The sequence below is a fragment of the Carya illinoinensis genome, chromosome 1, assembly GCF_018687715.1.
Source record: "Carya illinoinensis cultivar Pawnee chromosome 1, C.illinoinensisPawnee_v1, whole genome shotgun sequence".
NCBI lineage: Eukaryota > Viridiplantae > Streptophyta > Magnoliopsida > Fagales > Juglandaceae > Carya > Carya illinoinensis.
The window spans coordinates 31,579,688-31,592,419 of record NC_056752.1 but is presented as its reverse complement, the minus strand read 5'-3'; the positions used below and the strand labels follow the sequence as shown (position 1 = coordinate 31,592,419).

The 12,732-nt window shown below is 38.4% G+C and overlaps 1 protein-coding gene across 4 annotated transcripts in view; it reads left to right on the top strand.

Moving 5' to 3' along the window:
• LOC122315184 (retrovirus-related Pol polyprotein from transposon TNT 1-94) overlaps positions 1 to 6,372 on the top strand; it is a 34,186-nt gene extending 27,814 nt beyond the window's left edge. For 3 of the 4 annotated variants that reach the window (XM_043130973.1, XM_043130983.1, XM_043130995.1), the window contains 7 exons: positions 1,286 to 1,344; positions 1,433 to 1,618; positions 1,723 to 1,846; positions 2,258 to 2,313; positions 4,714 to 4,859; positions 5,011 to 5,175; positions 5,743 to 6,372. In XM_043130973.1, the coding sequence (XP_042986907.1) occupies positions 1,286 to 1,344; positions 1,433 to 1,618; positions 1,723 to 1,846; positions 2,258 to 2,313; positions 4,714 to 4,859; positions 5,011 to 5,175; positions 5,743 to 6,045 (1,039 nt within the window). In that variant the 3' untranslated portion in view covers positions 6,046 to 6,372. The remainder of the gene's footprint in view (positions 1 to 1,285; positions 1,345 to 1,432; positions 1,619 to 1,722; positions 1,847 to 2,257; positions 2,314 to 4,713; positions 4,860 to 5,010; positions 5,176 to 5,742) is intronic. The other variant, XM_043130992.1, reaches the window with a different exon arrangement.
• Positions 6,373 to 12,732: the final 6,360 nt, after the last annotated feature.

The window sequence follows — 12,732 nt, the reverse complement described above, 5'->3', positions numbered from 1 at the left end:
TTAAAAAATTTAGGTGTTAATCAAGGTTTTCTACGTCTTCACATTTATTAGAGGTGGTTCTCAAGTTCAAATCATGCAAAAGTCACGGATCCTTTTACTCTCTGTGATTTATTATATTTTGGTCCATAACTTTCTACACTTTTAGATGGAAGTCAGGTTGGGAGCAGTGGGGTTTGGGGTCAGCTATTTTCAGACTGCAAGTTTTTTCCCTTCTGGGCAGACATTCCAAATTAAAGAAAATGGAAATATAACCTATTTATTTGTCATTGTTTATATCATTTCCCAGTAGTCGCCCATCGTCAATATTGGCATATGTCAAAAACCACCATTATTGTGGTTCTCTCATTTCAATGCTTTCTTGTTCTGTCCTCTTGAGTCTGGTGAAGGAAAAGGACACAGTCCTTATGTTTTCTAAGCACACAGCTTTCCACGTATCCATGTTTGGAAATTCTGTGCAGCACTGTCTGTACTCATGTTTCTGCAGTACCAGGTGCCTGTTCAACCAAGTGCAACAGTGAAACATATTTTTTGACATGGAAATGAGGGCTATGAGGAGAAATTATTATCTTTGTTGATCTCCAGAAATAGAGTGGTAGTAATGAGGAAAAGAATATTGCATTGCTGAATTTTGTTTGAGGCAGCTTTACTAGTTGCTACAGAGGAGTACATGTTTGAAAATTTTAATACAACGGTTACAAAACTCAAAATGTGTATAACCTTTAAGATATCTCTGTCCTTTCAAAGTTGTGCAAACTTTTGCTGTCCCAAAAATGTATATCATCTTGTCATCTGTTATCTCAACTCACAAGTATACCTTGCGAGAAAGGTCATCAATTTAAAAATAAAAAGCATGCCAAAGTTGGATAAAGATTCTTTCCATTTAACTTAAAGCGGATCATATTCATTTTTGCAAAACATGGGGTGTTTTGGTCATTTTACTTGTCAATCTAATCCATAGAAACAAAATGACACATCTCATGTTTTGCACTTAATGGATACAATCTGTTTCAAGTGAAATGGAGAGGATCTCAATCCAGCAAGTTAAGTTCTGAAGCCCAAATAATTGAGATTATGGCACAATGCTGGCAGATAATCTTTATTTATTTTTTTACAAGTAGCATTAGCAAATAATCTTGAGCGCTGATAGTAATGCTTCAGTGTCCTGATGCTAGCAGCTAATTTTTGTTTTGTTTTTTTGTTTTTTTTTTTTTTTTGACAAGTAATCCTAGCAGATAATCTTAAGTAATGTTTTGGGGTTGGTTTAACAAATTGGATATGTTTGCAGCTTTGATACTCTATGGATCATGGATATGGCTTCGGGGAAGATCAAAGAAGTTGTAAAAGGTTTCCAATTAGTTTTTAGTCACTTTTTTTCTTGTTTATTAAGTGTTAACTTCTAAGTCTAATATTGGTTTGTGAAAATTAAATTAAGGATTTACAAATATTTTGGAGACCGGTGGACAGTGGATAATGAAGAAAATATCCATTTTGGAACAGATGCCATGTGATGCATTACAAGCACAGGTTGATACTTCCTGTACACCAGAGGGGCTTCCATATGCTGGTCTCATATCTTCATTTACAACCTTGCAGAATCAATTAGTCATATGTGACACAGGTATCTTTTTTTTGTTTTGTTTTTGGGACGATTACCATCTTCCTTTTTATTTGAGTCATCATGTGGGTGGTGTGCAGTTCTCATTTCATTTTGTGTTTCCCAAGTTGGACAGAGGATCCTGAAAATTGATAGGGAATCAGGTGTCTTTTCAAACATCCAGTTTTCAAATTTTGGGATCCTTGGTTTACCTTATTGGTTGGCTTCACCATTGGAGAGAGTTTATACAATGTAAGTATGCCTTCTTAAATTTAAATTGTTGGACCTATTTAAGGGTTCAGCCTGGCATTCAAAGGACAAGTTTGGGATGTGTTGTAGACTCAGACATCTTCAGTTTGATTCCGCACTAAGAGTTCTAGATTATGTAATGCATGGTTCTAGTGGGTGAGGTCTTGTATTTGAGGTTTACTCCCCAGGACTGGTCTGACTCAGACCTTGCTTTTCGAGGTTCCTCATCATTAAATAATAAATAAATTGAAATAAGCCCCCAATTGGAGTTTGGGTTCAGTTGTGCTATGATGCAGCTGATATGGTTTCGACCTTAATTTTTATTGTTTTAACCAATATCTTGCTATGTGATGGCAGTGCACAGACTTTCTTCTGACCTCAATCCTTTACCCATTTTTCTGGCTGCTTTGACAGTGGTGGACTTTGGGGAGCACAGATTGATCATCTTCAATGTTTCAGCTTGTTGCCAGGTATTTTAGAGTCATTTGGATATGCTCATTTTAGTCGTCAAAAGGATGGCCCCACCAATTGCCTAGGCAGTTTCCAAGTGACATGTAATGTTTTTATATACTAGTAAAAGGACTTCAAGGTCTTCAGTGGTCCTTGAGGTGTCTTTGGAACTTCAGTCATTTCTTTCTCACCCGATGCACTGCATCAATAAACCATGATGATTTTCCTCAATGTTTCACCATGATGACTATCTAACCACCCCTTCCATCATGCCGACAGCTCTACCACTCATCTAAGCATCACCCAATTTAGCCCAAAAAGACTAAAGCCAATTGCCATATCGTGGTAGCTATCTCATCGTGGACTAGAAGATGATCACAAATGCCCCATTCCTCTTGCACATATGGCACCATCACTCTACCATAACGTGTCTGACTTAGGTTGTCAATTGCAAAAATTATTATATAATAGCAAGTAGGGAGGACCTTTCTGAAATGATTTATTAGAGACTTGGTCATTTTTAACTACCTCAGGATTGCTTTTAGTCTATATGGCATCCATTGCAATATAAAAGCTTACAATGTTATCAGTTATACAATTGTAGGCAATTTGATATATAAGATAATTATTTTAAGGTAAAATAAGATTTTATTGAATCAAAAGAATAGGCGTAGGCCAAGTATAAAAGAGGAAACACCTACATAAGAGGCGTTCGGCGTTAGAAATAGAAATAAGAAAATCATGAAAACTAGCTCCATTGAAATCAATAACAGAGGCCCATAAGAATAAAGTATTGTAAAAGAATCTTCTGAGTTCTTCCAAAGAACGTTCCCTATCTTCAAAACTCCGGCCATTGTGCTCCATCCAAATGCACCACATCAGACATAAAGGGGAGGACCATCTTCCATACTGCTGTGATTTGGGGATTACCCTGAAGACCTCTCCAGATGGCAAGGAGATCCACTGCCCTCCTAGGCATGACCGATGCAAGTCCAATCTGCTGAAAATATCACCCCATATGGCCCTAGCCACCTCACTATGATGTAATAAATGGTCCAGAGAATCACCACTACTCTGACAAATACAATACCAATCAACAATAATAATCCTTCGCTTCCTTTGTTATTTATGGTGATGCTTTTCCTGAGGGAAGCAGTCCAGTCAAAGAAAGCAACCTTAAGGGGCATCTTACTCTTCTAGATACCTTTCCCTTGGAAAGGTATAGAATACTGCCTTGTCATAGCCTTGTAAAAGACCGAACAGAGAATATTCCACTCCCAGATAGAGTCCAAATCATCTTATCCGACATAACATGAATTGTTCTGAAATTGCATCCATCTCCTAATTCTGAGCTACTCTGAAGAAACTAACATTCCACTGCATAGAACCACTAGAGCAATCCCATAGCTATGCCACCGAAGCATCTTGATCACATGCAATCCGATACAACTTTGAGAGCCATATTTTCACAACAGTAAAATAAATGTAATGCAGGAAATTTAACTCTCAATATGTATTTGTTGGATGTGTCGTCACAATACTTGGTAAAATCATAAACTGGAGGAATTACAAGTGAGTTAAATTGTGTCAATTGCTAAACCCAAAAAGAGAAGTTGTTAGACAAAATGCACTTAAAAAAAGTTACTAGGAAAAATACAATGAAGACCCAAGCCTCAGAATTTTGGAATTAATTTCATTATATGATGTTGGACCTGATGTCTTTATTGGGTCTCTTGAACTGATATCTATGTTCAATTTCAAGCTTTTAAATGGTTATTAACGTCCTATTTCTTTAATATTGTATCTACCTCATCATCTTTATTGTGTTGCTCAGCTAGGAAAGTAGTGCCTTTTGCTAAACATTGTAACTTTTTACTGCATTTCCTAGACAGATACTGGTGATGGCCAATTATTTAATATGCAACGGGGCGCTGTCATTGCATTAATTTAGTCGTAGGAATGGTAAATGAAACTTAATGTGCTAACTTATTCTACCAGGACCATAGTCACAGTCTTCAACAAGATTGACCTTAAACAAGGTTGCTCTCTTTTTTCTTCAAAATTTGGTTGTGGTTTTTGCTGGGGTTCTTATTGGGAAAAAACTTAAAACAAAGAAGAAAAAAAGCAAGAAGTATTTCACAGGACGCGATGTTTTGCATTTTGAAGTTGAAATGTTTACCTTTTGCTGGGCAGTGTGTTTGAGAACTTTGATCATGCTGCTCGCATACCTAGTTCACAAAAGTTGATGAAAAGAGGATAAAAACAAGTGTGGGAGCTAAAGATCCTTACATACAAATGAGCACCTGTTTTCCAGTTATTTGTAACCTGTCAAAATTTGGACTTTGCGTCCAGAATATGCCTGTGGTGTGCTATTAGTTTAATCAGCTTTAGTGACCTTTGAAGTACGCCGCTTGTTACAGGTAGGATTGAAATGCAGTTAAATGTGGATATCCCTGTGGATACAAAGCTAGTAGAACCTTTACAAGAAGGATGTGTCTGGCGCTGGGCAAGAGGAGCTGCTGCTGAAGTCTCAGTAATAGAGGTTGAAGCAAGATCCTCAGAGAAGGTAGGTTCTTAACAACAACCCCCCCCCCTTCTCTCTCTCTTCTCTCTCTCTCTCTCTCTCTACAGTATTTCGTATTCTCGTAAATATTCCACATGAAGTTTGTTTGTCCATGCTTTGAGATGCTTAGAGTTCAGCTTTTGGATGCATGCAGGTTGGTGTTGCCCAACAGTGGTACGATGAATTGGATAATCTCACCTTTTTAACACTTGAACCAGAATTGACCGTGGAAGATAATAATACTGCTATGGATAGTAAGTTTCAAGATGAGAGAGTTCACATTAACTGTGCTGTTAATACAAGTCCTGGAACAAGTGAGGTATGCTTGTTTTTTTTTTTTTTTTTTGCTTTTTCTTTTTTTGTCTTTATTTGCTTGTTTCATTGTTAGAAGCAACAGAATTTTGAAGCTGTGAGAAATTCAAATTTTTAATGGTCAACTGTTTTGCAATCTGGCATTTGGAGGCTAAAAATAACTCTCCATTAAACTATGAGATCAGATATAACCTTATTTAGGTTAGAAATAACCAAGTCAAAGGTGCATTCTTGGGAAATTTTTATTGCCCTGAGGAAGAAAACTGAATTTACAGTGATCAAGAAGATATAGAATGGGGAAAACAATATGCCATCTCAGAAAGCTATTTTAACTCCAAAACCTTCTAACCATTCCCTAGTCTTCATCTCTTTCACCATCTTCACAAACGACAAAAACTGATCAAGTATAAATAAGCATCTTGATTTACCTTTATATGTAACTTTAATTGTCTATCATTTCAATATAAATATTTCGTGTCACAGTTTTGAGTTCATACATCATAAATGTTTTCTTCATGTACGCTCCATTATGTCCAATTAGTACTAACTATTCTCTTTCCTAATTATCGCACAGGTTATTATTTGTGCTGCATTGTATCTGAAACTTAGAAAACCAGATTTAGGAGATGAAGATCAGGAGAAATATGCAGCAAGGATACTGGATATTTTGAACCCAGATAGAACTGGAAAAGCAGAAAGAGATTCATTCATTCGTATCTTGTTAAAATCAGACAGAGATTTGAGAGACCTTATCTTCATTAAACCTCTGCATGTGAGGATAAAATTAGATATTCTTAATCACCCAAAAGTTGAGAATTCAAAGGAAATCGTCCTAACTGACTCCTCCATTGAGGTCAATGTGTCCCTCAACTCATAATTCGAGGTTGATAAGTACAAATTTCTGATACTCCTACAATTCAGTTTTGTAGTAATTTTTTTTTTTTTTTTTGTTTTGGTGTTATCTGCCATGATTAATAGTTGTTCTTTCAGTTTTCTAGGGAAGATTGAAGACTTTGATAGATAGACCTGAATGTAGTCGTGGTTTGGCATTGCACTCTGGTTAAGTGCTTGTGGACTCAGATTGTTTAATGACAACATCTGGTGTCCCAAATTCCATAAGTTGACCGGATGGACGTGTAATACTCAGATGTTTAAAAAACATACAAAAAATAATGAAATTTTTTGCTTTTCATTTTGATTTGAAGAAGTGAGATACAGCAAATCTTTCGCAAGCTTCAATTTGTCTACGTGTAAAGCCAGCACTACAATATATTTCTTTGGTAGCATTGATAATTGAGTAACGTTCGTTTACCCATGAGCATATAAATCTTTAAAGGAAAATACTTTAATCACAAAGGGATTATACAAAAATAAACCTACAAACTAATATGGCTTGATGCGATACGTCAAATTGTAAAGTTATTTTTATTATAAAATAGATCTAATTAATTTTATGAAATCATATCAGTTTGTAAGTTTACTTTGTGTCTGTAGCAATTCTCTTCTTTAAAAGTTTACCAAAGTTGAAATGAAATTGTCAAATCTTTAGTTAATGGTGCACATAGAATGGTCCAGTGGGCAAAGTTTGAACGTAGAGAAAGTGTTAAAAGGAGCTCAGGGTAAGTTGGATAGAAATGGGAAGGACATGTTTTCAAAGATCAAGTTAGATTGGGTATGCCCTCGAGTGAACGAGGCTGAATGGACAGAAATAAGATTGTGTGCGGCAAAATATTTGATACGTTTGATGCATTCAATATGATCTTTGAACTTGTAAAGGAAGAATTGGATTCTCTTCATTTTCTGATTCAAAATATAAGGTATTTTGGTCATTTGAAGTTGAATGTTTTTGTTTTTTTAATACATATTTTGCTAGCCACTGTAATGTAAGTATGAACTTTGCATAAAATTAGGGATAATAAAGAAAGAAAATTATTTATACAATTTTGAAGTGTACAGACCATTTGAAAAAAAGTTGAAAAAATATGAGAATTATATAAAAAAATAGAAGTGCTACATCTATCGGAGATGTAGCACGAGGCCGGTCCCGAGAAGGAACAAAAAAGTTTTTTATTTTATTTTTATTTTTTTATTCATTTTTTTGTATTCTTAATATTAATATTTAATATTATTAATTTGATTAGAATATAATTATTATTAATATTTTAATTAGTAGAACTATAAAATATGATAAAATTAAAAATTAAAAATTAATAATATTTTATTATTATATAGAGAGTAAATAGATAATCCAATATGGATGCAGACTAATGCTCATATTTTGCTGAAGTTTAATTTTTTTTATCTTTATTTTTTACCCTTATTTAACCTTGTATTTTCTTTTTCCAAATAAATAAGTTACTGACTTTTTTACTTTATTTATTTAAATCATTATATCAGGTGCACCTTGGGTCTAACTCACCTGGATCCGTTCCCTAATATATATGTTTATATATATATATATATATATATATATGTTTATATATATATATATATATATATATATTTATATATATATACGTATCTATGAAACACTAAAAAATGACAGGAAAAAAGAGAGGGAACATATTGCGGTATAAACAAGCGGAACTCTCACAAATGAGCGGCCCAGGGATTTGGCGCACTGCCCTGTCTGGTAGATTGAGAATGATGCTTGCCGCCACCGATTTTATTGTCCCCGAAGTCGCCATGGTATCATGTCATCTTTATTTTTGTACATGAAAACCAACAAATTTTAGTTTTTAAAATTTTAATTAACTAAGAAAAGTAGATTAAAAAATCCCCCACAAACTTCCATATTACGAAAAACGTGTCACAACCCCTAGGAGGATTGTCCGGGACCACACATAGACACGACTCTTGGAGGGTCAGGACAGTCACATGGCTAGTCTGCTTGCATGCCTTGGCTCGGGTCTTGACACGCAACAGGCACCCATGGAGGCTATTGGCCGTGTGCAGATCGTGTGTGCAAGCCTGCACATGCCCTTGAGCATGCACCTGTGCGCATGCATGCGCACCCCAGCACCACTTAGCGAAGGTAGTGGGGTGCTCTCACAGGCACGCCATTTAGCGCACGGCTCCAGCCCCTACCTTGCAGGCGAGGGCTAGTGGCATGCCCACCTGGCATGCCATCCAACGCACGGCTCTAGCTCATGCCTTGCAACCCCAGTGCCCAGACCTTCAGCTTGGGCCATACATACTCATCACCTAGGCCACTAGCCTAGGCTATGCAGGACCATCACCCAAGTCACTTGACTGGGCACCGCAACAGCAGCACGGCATCACTCTGTGCCCACCATCAGGCCTAGGCTTAGCACCATGCCATGCTCACCATCAGCAGGCCAGGCATAATGCCATGTTGTGCCCACCGTTAGACCAACACATGGCATCGTGCCATGCCATGCAGCCAGCAGCAGACCAGACTAGGATTAGCCCAACCGTGTGCTATGCACCACCATAACCCACCATGGGCCATACATGCCACGACCACAATGACCTATATGTCTATTTTATTATTTTTTATTTGTTTTATTTAATTACTTGTTTAGTTGTTATTTTATTTACTTTATTTATTTATTTTTATTTACTAGGGAACTTTAGGGAGTTTTCAAATTGTAAACTCTATAAATAGGACCCTTAGTCATTTCATTAAGATCTTTTGTCATTTGGAACATTTGCTTGGCTGGCCATAGTGCTTGGATTTATAATTCGGTGCTTTTGTACTTGAACTTCTTAGGGCGCAATTCGTGAATCCCCAAGGAGAAGGACTACACCTTGCAATTCGTGAATATATGTGATTCTATTTGTCTTTAATATATTTTAAAATTTTCTTTCAATCTTTATGTAATTCGTGAATCAAAATTTGATTAGATTTCTCTTTGTTCTTTGGAGTTTTCTCTTTGATATTGTGTTGGCGTTTTGTGATTGACTTGTTGCGGTGAGGCCGAATCCTTCATTGGGATTTTCGGCCTTGTGTGTAGATTTCAAGATCTCTTGTGTTCATGTGTTTTCTCACATGTTAATAAGTTTTCCTTGAGGTTTCTTAGAGTTTCCCTCTTGCCAAACACCATTCGGCCACCCTATTCCCATTGCCTTTCATGCCATTCATCATTGTCCACAAAACCCTAGTTCCATCACAAGCCGTACACACCACTCCCCATTCCCACAACCAAACAAGCCTCAAAACCCTAGATCTCATCTTGAACCATTCGGCCATAGTCTCCTTGGCTTGGTCGAAACCCTAGATCCTCATTTCTCTCATCTCAACTTTCCATAAATTGTTTGATTGGTCAATAGCCCTTAATTGACTCAATCAAATTCCATTTCTCACTAAAACAATTCTACTCCTTATCCATCCTACCCATTTTTGGCCATCTCATATTCCATTTAGATCTAAACTCAAATTCCTACATTTTAGGAATTACAAATCCCTATCTTTTAGGAGATCTACATGCCACCTAGCCCTAGCCGTGTACCCCCTCTATCCTTGGCCGAAACCCTCATCAAACCCTAGCCAAATTTTCCCATCTCCCAACCATAGCACACAAGTGGTGCCTAACAACCCAAAATCCCCATTGCCGTGCACCCTTGCCCACTTCACCGAGATCACCTAGCCCAGACTCCATCCATATTTCCCACCACTAAGCCCTAGCCTCAATTCACCCAAGCTCCTTTTAGGCTACACATGATCTACACCAAGCAAAGAAGTCCTATTGGTCACTTGAGGAGCAATAAGGAGAGGATAGAACCCTTAGTGTGTGAGGGCTTGACCCAAGTCCTCAACAAAATGACCCAAATGTTCGCTCTGGCTTCCAATAATATTGGAGCCATTTCAACTGAAATTAAGAGGGCAATAAGCAGGAGAAGAGAGGCATTCGTGTGAACCATCTTTACTAGACGGGCCTAACTATATTGAGTAAGGCCAATATGGGAGGCCTAACAAGTTAAAAGACTGTGGACGTACCATACACTTGCCACCATGAGATTGAATTGCCTAATGAGATTAATATGGTAATTGTCGCCAATCAAAGATAACTACTCCCGAGGAAACAACAGGATATTTGTGATATTTGCCCTTGAGTTCTCGATATTTGGAGAAAGAATTGAATTATCCTTATCAGCAATAATCCATGTCTATATAAAGAACCAATATTAGCAATCCAAGATAACTTTCTGATCCCTCGTTGCAAGGCAGTACATTTCTAACTTAGACATACGTGTTGCACAAGGCACATCGGGCCACCATCTTTTGTTGTCACATGTTAGTGGTCAAGATTAGTTGACGACAGTGAAACACGTCCAAAACAATCCTAATCATCTCTCTTAAAAAGAGTTGAAGATATAAAGTCACCATTATATGCCGTATATATTTGTGACTCCCCCAACTCCCACGTACAGAAACGCGAGAATCGTAATATTGGCATGCTGATAACACGGGTCATGCATCCCAACGATAAGTGTTCAAAGTGTGTGCAACATGCAAACGTGTACAACAAAAGTCACAGTGGATAAGTTAAATTTAGTCAACTAAGTACCAAATTACTTAATACAGATTCACTTAAATAAAAGCTTTTCAAAAGATATTATAATCATCCGGTGAAAACATAATAAAACCAAATACACGATCCAAAAGCGGGAAACCAAACCCAACACACGAGAAAGCGACCCCAGGTCACTCATCTGATGGAGTAGTGACGAGCGACCCCAGGTCACTCATCTGATGGAGTAGTGACGGTGGAGTCGAAGTCTTAGGCTCTGCATCATCATCTACAACAAAATCTAAGATTCCATAAAACGGAATCGCTGGGTGTCGAATACCACGTGAGATATGAATCTCAATAAGTAATCAACCAAACAACTCATAAGATAAAAACACATTTAAACAACCAATATGAATGCATGCACATGCTAAAATATGCATGACCTCAAAACCATTATTTTTCCAAAATGATTATTTTCCAACGCATACCAAAAATCCCATTTGGCCAAAAATCAAGTCCATTAAAATAATTACCTGCCATTTTTCTAGAAAATGATCCAATATAAAATTTACAATTTTTCCAGAAAAGAAAATGGTTCACATAAATCCTTTTATCAAAGCCCGCAATTTTCCCAAAAGAAATGGCCAAATTATCCATTTAAACCATATGTACCAAGATCTCCCCTAGGGACTATCCGCACACCCTGGCTCCTTTCGTCACACTACGGGCAACGACCGTGTATGTGACTTCGTAATGAGTGATGCTCAGTTCCGCGCTTAGCACATTCATGGCTAAGTATCTTCTAGCCACCACCAGCAGAAGGGTCACGGAGTCGGCACTAGAGCGTTACTATCCCGTTCGATCCCGTTATCGCTCAGCGACAACCCAGAGGATATCACTCAGTATATTATGCTCTCAAGTGACCAGAAGAGATCCACCGAGATAATGCCCCTTCTCGTCTTGGAGTTGTGATACACACGCACCCAAAATTCTATTCTCACATGAAAACTTAGTTTTCAGTTACAACACAGGAATATGCATGAAATTATGCTATGAGTATCAAGATACCAAAAACATCACAAAAACATCGAAGATACACCTATTTCCACAAATAGTCACATCCTTCAATCCAACCTAACCTCCATACTACTCGAACTCAAGGTCCGGTACAACCAATAGACTGCGAAAAAAGTGTTACATTAAAATAAATTTAAATCTCAAAAGTTCTTTGAAAAATTACTTACACTGACGAAAGGCAACTCCGGAGGATTAAAGGTCATGCCAACAGTGATGGAGCAAATGCAGACAGTGTTTTCCAAGTGTTGGCCGTGGGTTTCAAACTGAGAATTTCAAAGGGGAACTATAGGAGGCTTGGGTTGGCCATTGATGGACTCATGGAGGTAAGTGGAGTTGATGGTGGTGGCTAGTGGCCATGGGTGGTGACGCACAGAGGAGATTGGCCAACTTTGCGGAAAAGAGGCTGTGAGAGAGTGAGGGAATGTGAGAGAAGGTGGATTCACTACTGGGGGTGGGGAGGCCAGGGGAGACTCGCCAGGGGGAGGGGAAGCTAATGGTGGTAGTGTGGTGGCCAGGCGACGGCGAATGACAGTGGAAGGGAAGAGAAACTATGGGTCTGGGTGGGCTTTGTGGGGGGAACGGCGGAGAGTTAGGGGCTGAGCTTGGTGGAGGACGTTGGCTGGCATGAGGGGAAGATATGGTGGTGGTGGTAGCGACGTTGGGCGGCCCAGAAAATAAAACACCAAATTGGCTACACATGGTTAGAGAGAGAGAGAGAGAGAGAGAGAGAGAGAGAGAGAGAGAGAGAGAGAGAGCATGGAGAAGGGAGGCTGGGGTGGGGGAGGTCACAGAGGGTGGTGGAGGCAGTGGGCTGGGTGGTGACGCCAGGCAGTGGAGCATGGCGGGGCTGGGTTGGGTGGAAGGGATGCACAGCATGATAGGAAGGGAGGGGGGTCTTGCGCCCGAGAAATGATGTAGGGGAGGAAAGGAAAAGAGAGAAAAAGGAAGGAACAAAAAAAAAAGAGAGCAATGGGAAACATAAAAAAGGGAAAAAGAAAAAGGAAGGGAAA